Source organism: Xenopus laevis, chromosome 5S (genome assembly GCF_017654675.1).
Source record: "Xenopus laevis strain J_2021 chromosome 5S, Xenopus_laevis_v10.1, whole genome shotgun sequence".
NCBI lineage: Eukaryota > Metazoa > Chordata > Amphibia > Anura > Pipidae > Xenopus > Xenopus laevis.
Genome location: NC_054380.1, coordinates 117,445,537 through 117,454,564, shown reverse-complemented (window position 1 = coordinate 117,454,564; position 9,028 = coordinate 117,445,537). Strand labels below are relative to the sequence as shown.

Genomic DNA, 9,028 nt, shown 5'->3' with positions numbered 1-9,028 from the left:
AATACGCTTTTTTCAAATGGTCACTGTTTCACAAATTTTTCCATGAAGCAAAATGGACCAGATTTGCCCATAACCAGGGGCGTAACTACAGAGGGGGGCCCAGGAGGTATAGGGGTCCCATAAGGCCCTAATTCATATACAATTTCAATAAATATTGGTGAAACAGGTCAGTCTGTAGACATTTTGGTGGACAGCAGATTTTTGCCCCAAAATTTTCTGAAATTGAGGAAAATTAATGGAAAACGTGAGAATGGGATGAGTGACTGGGGTACAGAGCCCAAAATCTGGTAACTACCTACTTCTATACAAGTCATGTCCCATTGCATGCTGGGTATTGTAGTCCTACATTAAACTTGACAGTTGGCAAATTGTTAAAAGAAAACTACATTACCCAACAAGCACTGGGAGACACATTAGGGCAAGGAAAAACTTTGTCTGGTTTCCAAAGTACAAACCAGCAAACTTGGCTAGTTTGTACTTTCAAAACCCACCTGGCCTTTAAATTAGAAACCCAATTTGGCTGGAAAATCGCCAACCTGGCAACTCTGATTCTAATGTAAAAAGAGCTGGGAAGCAACACAAGAATGAAAAAAGTTCCAAATAAGGACTGGGATTGGCTATTTAGTAACCCCTGTGTGCACTGGCAGCCTACAGCAGACTCTGTTTGGCTATAAAACTGCTTTTTTTAATATCAAAACTTGCCTTCAAGCCTGGAATTCAAAAATAAACACCTGCTTTGAGGCCACTGGGAGCAACATCCAAGGGGTTGTTGCTCAGGAGCCACAGATTGGGGATCACTGGCTTAGAGACTGGTTAAATGTAACCCCCCCGAAATGTTGATACTTTGGTGGTTGAATAAATGGGTAAGCTCCCCACCTGCATATAAGTATGTTTGCGGCTCCGTTAAAAAACGTTCTTGTATTCCAAGGACCTAGCCAGCCAAGCAGAAAGCTCCACCAGTTCAGTTTACATTGGAATGACAGGTGTGTGGTGAATTAACTGTATTCTATATGGTTCCTTTAGGAATTCTCCTTTCCTTCCTTTTACACCCAGTTACACTCATCCTTTAGCAATAACTACATTTTAACTATAGTTCTGGTACTTCTGGTTTATATATAATCGCTTCCCAGAACCACCAGCTTAATGCCTCTACCCCTCAACATAATACCACTCGTCCAGGGTTGCCAGATTTCAAAACCAGCCAAAGACTTTAAAAAAAAGTAGTCAAAAGCTATTTTAAAAGTAACCCAAAAATAGTTATATTTGTACACAAACAAATTGGGCTGTACACTGGAATGCCATGGAGCTGCAGGGTTGTTTCATCAAATCCTGTCTGCTTGAACTGTGCCAAGCCAAGTTGAGAGGCTGGAGTCCGGATGAAAGGACAGAACTGCAGGCGGTTGGCACCCCCCCTCCCCTCCTAAACGAAGAGCAGGCAGACTCAGGGGAAATGGATGCCTGTTTCTACAGCGTATCTGCCAGGATCAGACGAGACAGAGGAGCTTTTTCATTTAAAATAACAGGCACAGATAAGAGCAGGAGAGTTGGGCTGGGAAATTGGGCGGGTTTTGAAAGTCCAAACCCGCTGCAATTTCCAAAACTAGCCAAAGTCTATAGATTGGCGGGTTTGGACTTTTAAAACCCGCCATTAAGTTTTAATAGTAGCCCAATTTGGCTATTAACCCGCCAACCTGGCAACCCTGCACTCTTCTCTCCCCATTATACTTATACCCCACCAACTCCATCATCATCCACCAATGTCCTTCCCATGATTTGTAATGTGATCTCACGTTCCTTTACTTGTTGCAGTAACATGTTCACCTACACCTTCCCCAGACCCTGTTCCGGTAAATGAAAATAAAATTCTGTGTGTGCAGATTCCCCCATGATCCCCCTTACTTGGATGGATTCTGTTCTCAAGCTAGCCTTGTAGAAACAGGTATAGTTACCAGCTTGCACACCCTGGCTCTCCAAATCGTATGTTGCCCGGTGCCCGGCCGAGAAGGCTTCGGAAACCCACAAACTACAGAGTAAGTAATTCAACCGGCACACAGGTCTTAGTTGCAAGCAGGGACAACCCTTGCTGTATTTTATTTGCGTGATGCAACGTTTTGGGGTGACCCCTTTTGTCAAGCATACAAACCGTTTGTGATCAACACTATTTAACACCACCTCTAGTGTAGATAATTCACATAGTTAATTGAAGGTGTGCACCAATCATTAACCCCATTATGATAAATGCCAAATACCAAATATAATAAGATAAAAAGTATTTAAAATATTCGTTTGTTACAATAAATTATGTTATCACAGTAATAAGTGAAACCAGCATCCACCATTAAAAATTAAAATCAAGTGGAAATTTTTTTTTTTAAAATCAAGTGGAAAAAATTTATGAAAAAAATATTGAAAATTTCAAAAACGAATAAAATTAATTAATGTTCATAGTCCAGGTCCCATATTGTCCAGAGAAAACATTCTCACGGTGTCCAAAATTTACTAAATGTCCAGAATTCAGAGGAAAAAAGAAACGTCTTGTACCTGGTGAACATTAACATCTTGCAACTAAGACCTGTGTGCCGGTTGAATTACTTACTCAAGCTAGCCTTGGTCACAATTACTCTGGCCTTGAGGGCAGAGCCATCTACTTGGCTGGAAGAGCAGTTCTTTGTTTTTCTGTGCTGTGGAGCTATATCTCTATGTCATTTATGAGTCTATAAAAACCTGTGATCTCTTTGTTCAGGGTTCTGACTCTTTGTGAGCTCAGAATTCACAGAGCTTGTGTCAAATAAACGTTGTCTTTTATCTCAAGTGACCTCAGGTTCCTGAACTTCAACAACACTGGAAATTAACTTGTCTGTGACGTACCCAACGGCTCCCACTTCAGTATCTTCAGAATTTAAGGTGCTGTGTTTTACAGGTATATGAGAAGGACAATCACTGTGGACTGCCAATTTGTTAGGAGCCCCTCAGTGATTATAATGGAGACCCTATGCCAACATCTAAACTCGCTGGATCAAAAATTAATGAATATCACCTTATTGTGAAAAAAATATTTTATTTTAAATCGCTGTGCATTGCAATGTTTCGGTCCTCATTGGGACCCTTATGAAGGATTGAAGTGAGAGATTCAGCCTGAGAGATTCAGTGGATCGTTATTGGTATGCCTTAATTATCTTATGCATTCAAGACTTTGCTAGGGCTGCACCCTTCCTCTGGAACTCTCTCCCACGGTCTGTCCGACTTTCTCCCAACCTTTCTGCTTTCAAGAAATCTCTTAAAAGGCACTTCTTTCGAGAAGCCTACCCTCACTCTCTTAACTACCAAACGCAACACCACATACAGTACCACATTTCTCACCCACTTAATTAGATCTTGCCCACTCCCACACCTTGTGTATTACTCCCTTCTCTTTAGAGTATAAGCTCTTTCTGCATAGGGCCTTCCTCACCTTTTGTACTGGTATTGATTGTGATGTATGTAACTCCATATGTTCTATGTATATAATTTATGTGATTTAGTTGTATAATCACATTTACATTACAGTGCTACACAATATGTTGGCGCTATATAAATACATGTTAATAATAATAATAATAAAGTGTAAATGAAACATAATTGAAATATGATTTAGATACAAATTGAATCCAAGTTCTTACCACTAGGTGTCACCATAAGCGCGTCCACTACATTTTTATGTGAAAATTCTGGCTGCCCCTTTGTCCGGATATCTATACCAGCAAAGATTGCAACCCTAATCCAAATGCTGACATGTATGATTAGCAAGCACATATTTTTGGTCACCCATTGATCAGGCAGTATAGAGGGTTTTATAGACGTGTCACGGACAATCTGTTTTTCCTATGGACAGGCATAGCAGAACATTTACACACATAGTTTAATGAAATACATGCTATGGATAACTATATGAAGGTAACAATGAAGTTTGGTGTTTCTGATATTTGAGTTTTTGGATGTACTGGTCTCAAAGGACACAATAAATTGGACACATCCATTCATATCAAAGACATGGATAGGAATACATTGCTTCATTACCACAGCCATCACCCAAAACACCTATCAAATTCAATGCCAATCTCAGATGCTAAGGGCAGTGAGAATAGAAAGTGATCTGCAAAAGGGAAAGAATGATCTGATTGCTATGGGTGATACATTTTTGGCAAGAGGATTCCCTAATGAATTAAGGTCACTTGAGTGGGCAAAAACACTCAATCAAGAGGAAGATACTGTTAAGAGGCCTAAATTGAAAAGTTGTGATGTGATGTACTATGTCAGTCTCTACAGTGATTCAGTACGACAAAGTGTATTAAACCACTGGCCATTGGGGTGAAATCTGAAGGAACTAACCCAGCAAGTGAATATATCTGAATGACCAGTGCACAGGTTGTGTAATTGCTTATTACTGGGTACATATTTTGTCCACACTCACATGTGTAAGAAGTATCCTATAAAACAGAGAATGTGCCACGTCTGTGGTGAGTTCTAGGTACAAAAGGGTGTGTGTTTATATACATATATATGTAGATATTTATAAATAGGCTTGAGAAAGGGCAGAAGCCTGAAACGTTGCCTAGTCTTTGGCACTAATAAAACAGAATTTTCACCATTTTAGAGTGCTGCAGCGTGAATTTTTCTCTGTATATATTTGTAGAGACCCTAAAGCTCCCCATAGACGCAAAGATTCCTCTTGCCGAACGACCGATTTTACTGAAGTCCGACCAATCCTTTCGAAATTATCGTGTGGTTAGTGGGATTCGAACGATCGTACATCTTACAATTTTTCGGCCGACATCTGTCAGGAAATTGATCGGCCAGGTTAAAAAATCTTTATCGGCCCCAGTGCAATCTATCTATGTTTGCAGGGCCAAGCAGGCAGCTCCCCTTTGTTTTGTTCAAATTTGTCTTTTTAGTTGATGGACAATTTGTACGATCGTTTCGAGATAATCATGGTCTCACGATGACGATCGGATCTTTTAAAAATCTTTACATCTATGGCCAGCTTTAGAATTTAGAGTAATTAGACATTTTCTCAGGCAGTTTCCTCTGTATTTTGGACACCTAAAGTGGTATTTTGGTTCACCCTAGGCAGCTATTTCCCTTTGCTGTAGTTATCAGTAATTTGATCTAGTTTATTGTTTGCCCAGTAGGTGGCAGTATCATTTTGTATAAAGGGGGAGCACACGTGCTCAGGACTCTTTTCCTGGATCCCACCTTGCTGGGAGGTGGGTACAGGACTGGTTCTGAGCTGGTAACAGTCCTTAATTAAGGGACAGTTTTAGTTAGTGATAGAGGTCTTTGTTGTAGTTGCTCTAAGAGCGAAAATTAGAAGTAGGGTATCTAGTGAGCAGCTTTTTGGTTCCAATGAGGAGAGTAGTTGGGTTAGCACTAGGGAAGTGCGAATCTGACCCATTTCACAGAAACTTTGCAAAACGGCTAAAAATTTGCGGTCTATGGGCGAATTTTTTTTTCCACCCATTGTAGTCTATGGGCGTCTATTTTGTGGTGAAACCTGCCAGAAAGTCATCACTAGTTAGCACCGTTATGGTGATCAAGCCGCTACATATTATTTATTTATATTCATTTACAACAATGTGGGCCCTACCCTTTGTGTATTACCATGAGATTCAAAATGGGCCCTGGCATTTCAAGTATACAGAGGCCCAAACACACCCAATAAATAGTAATTGCCTGTGGTATCTTACAGCAGCCCCTCTCAAGAAAGTAGAGAAATTACTACTTCAAGAAAGCAAAGATTGCCAAATCCACTCAGGTTTTTTACGCTTATTTATTATTGCATTTTCCCGAAAATTTGCTTTGTGCTTTTTGCCCGAAAACTTAAGGGTATTGCACGAAACCCAGCGCACATCAAAAAATCATCGGGACTTCTCTCATTGACTTATATGCAACCTCGACAGGTCTGAGATGCCAGATTTTCAGATTCGGACTCCGAAAAATGTGTGATTTTTTCAAAAGTCCAATTTTATAAAAAAAAAAAAAATCACAAATTTTTTGGGACTTTTGCATTTGGAGTTTAGTAAATAACCCCCTAAAAGTTAATTAAAAGGTGAACAACCCCTTTAAGTATATATATGTAGTAAAATATGTTGTTTAATGACAAAAGCTGTACCTGTGGGTATTGTGTAACCCCAGTGAAACACGCGTGTGAATTGGTCTTCTCATTGACTCCAATGCAATTCAGCACATTCAGACACAAAGCAAAAGATGCCATATTAATTTATCATCACAGTCTACAAAGCTTGAAAGTAATGGAAAATGTTTTATTGGTAGCCCCAAAGGTGAAAAAAGGTGACACAAACAAAACACCCATAGAAGATGGGCTTCATCAAATTGCATTGCGCGTCAAAAAATAACCTCACGCTGAAAAACATAGATATGCGTTCGCAAAAAATTATTTTGATGCGCGACAGGTCCACAACGCATTATTTTGACGCGCAACAAAATCGTGGCGCTTGACTCGTTTGGCAAATTTTTCACAGTTTTGGGAATTTCGTGGGAAATCCGGAAATTATTTGACGAAGCGAAACGCCACAGATTCGCCCATCACTACCCTTCAGCATTACTCTCAGTGGTACTGTCCCATGTTAGTGTAATCTAGTGTAAACACATGTGTACACATATATATTCATCCACATGCATACACAAACATAACACTTAGGGGCACATTTACTAAGCTCGAGTGAAGGATTCAAATGAAAAAAACTTTGAATTTGGACGTTTTTTTTTGGCTACTTCGACCATCGAATTGGCTACTTCGACCTTCGACTACGACTTTGAATCGAACTATTTGAACTAAAAATCGTTCGACTATTCGATAGTCGAAGTACTGTCTCTTTAAAAAAACTTTGACTACCTACTTCGCCAACTAAAACCTACCGAGCATCAATGTTAGCCTACGGGGACTTTCCCCATAAGCTTTCTAACCTATTTCTGATTCGAAGGATTTAATCGTTCGATCGAATGATTTTTCCTTCGATCGTTCAATCGAACTAAATGCTGTAAATCCTTCGACTTTGACATTCGCAGTCGAAGGATTTTACTTTGATGGTCGAATATCGAGGGTTAATTAACCCTCGATATTCGGCCAATAGCAAATGTGCCCCTAACCGTAGCCATAGATTTTTTGCCTTTTCAAGAAAATATCTAGCCCTCTTCCATCAATAAATTACTGACAGTCTCACCTCCATAACAGCAAAAAAACAGATCCTTTCCTTTAGATGAAAATTTGTCTAAAATGATCATGCCTCCTCCTTGCAAATTAGGGGAACAATCACCCCAACGTTGATCGTCTTTTCTGATCTATTTCAAGTTTAACATCCTTCCTATGTGAGTATTCAAGCTGAATTGTGCAGAGGAATCAGGATATTAATGCCCTCAATTCATGCTAGCTTCTTATCAATTATGGGCTGTGACTGTTTTCCCATGTCCATCATGTATCATTACATATATATATTGTCACCTCCAAAATCTTGTAATATATTTAGCTTCATATAAACTATTACAAAGGCAAGCTGAGCATGTGAGTATAACTTTATTGGATAAACAAAAACAACAGAAGATAAGGAAAACATTCCCCCTTCCACATCTGAGAATAAACTGAGGTTTGGGGTTATATGATGGAAAGGGGACAATCTACCATGATATAAATCTTCAGCAGCTGTGGAATGTGCAGGCAGCCAGGAGGCCTGTTCAGGAGAAAGGAAAGAGATCAACAAAGATATTCCCACACCATCATGATGCATTTAAATCAATTCTATAATATATGTTAAAGGATGGTAGCATCAATTAATAACCCCCATATATTATAAATCATTTACACAAACTTGTTTCTGTTGGTAATTTCTTTGTTAGAGGTTTCTGTTTACTCTGCCTTCTTATGTAAATACTGTATGTAATTTAATATGTATATATATAAAATTGTAGAAAGGACCAGCACTCCGTTTTCCAAAAAAATTCAATGGTTTATTCAAAACTCACACTGACAGAGACACTGTGAGTTTTGAATAAACCATTGAATTTTTTTGGAAAACGGAGTGCTGGTCCTTTCTACAATTTTATATACCTAATTTTGACCAAGCACCCGGCAAAAACGAGATGTGAAGGAGTGCGGGTATCATCTACGATTTTGTTATATATATATATATATATATATATATATATATATATATATATATATATATATATATATATATATATATATTTACATGTTTTTCTAAGTGGTCAAGAAATGGGAAGTTTTTAAACAGCTAATACGGTATGATGAATTTGAAACCACAAAGCCGCCGGCGGGCCATTTCAGCGGACTGAATACACTGAATTAACTTCCTCAAAAAAGAAACTAGAGTTTCACAAATCCCCAATTCAGTTCTAGATATAGAGTCTGAGCCTTTATAAGGGCTCTTACACACGCCCGTTTTTACCTGCGCTCCCCTGCGTTGCATTTTCTTCCGTTCAGCCGCAGGGAGCGCAGGAGTAGACGCAGTGAATTATTTTGAAAAGGGGCTGTACTCACACAGGTGCATGTATGCGCCAAACACAGGTGAAATGCAACATGCTGCGTCCCAACCTGCGTTTGTCGCTTACATGCGTCTGTGTAAGTACAGCCCCCTTTCAAAACAATTGACTGCGTCTACTCCTGCGCTCCCCTGCGGCTGAACGGAAGAAAGTGCAGGCAAAAACGGCCATGTGTAAGAGCCCTTAGCAGGATTAAGATTCAGTCAAATCCAAGACCTAAACCATAGCCTTAAAACGTGACTTTTTGTCACAAGAAAAATGTTATTTAGGGTCTTCTAATCATACTCTGTAAACCCTTATTTGTTCCCTGTTATAAAGCACTGCATAATTTCTTGGTGCTATTTAAATGAATGATGATGATTTATGCTCTGCACACAGTTCTATTTAACCCTTTCTTGTCCTAAGTCACATATGCAAGTAAGGAGTCAGCCGAATCCCAAAATAGTGGATTCTGTGCATCCCTAATAGAAACATC

General features: G+C 39.3%; 1 protein-coding gene across 2 annotated transcripts in view; it reads right to left on the bottom strand.

Moving 5' to 3' along the window:
• Positions 1 to 7,551: 7,551 nt before the first annotated feature.
• Positions 7,552 to 9,028, bottom strand: part of tf.S (transferrin S homeolog) — a 30,047-nt gene continuing 28,570 nt past the window's right edge. Inside the window, 3 exon segments of one of the 2 annotated variants that reach the window (NM_001086343.1) lie at positions 7,556 to 7,692; positions 7,695 to 7,704; positions 7,707 to 7,724. In NM_001086343.1, the coding sequence (NP_001079812.1) occupies positions 7,649 to 7,692; positions 7,695 to 7,704; positions 7,707 to 7,724 (72 nt within the window). In that variant the 3' untranslated portion in view covers positions 7,556 to 7,648. 2 annotated transcript variants of the gene reach the window in all.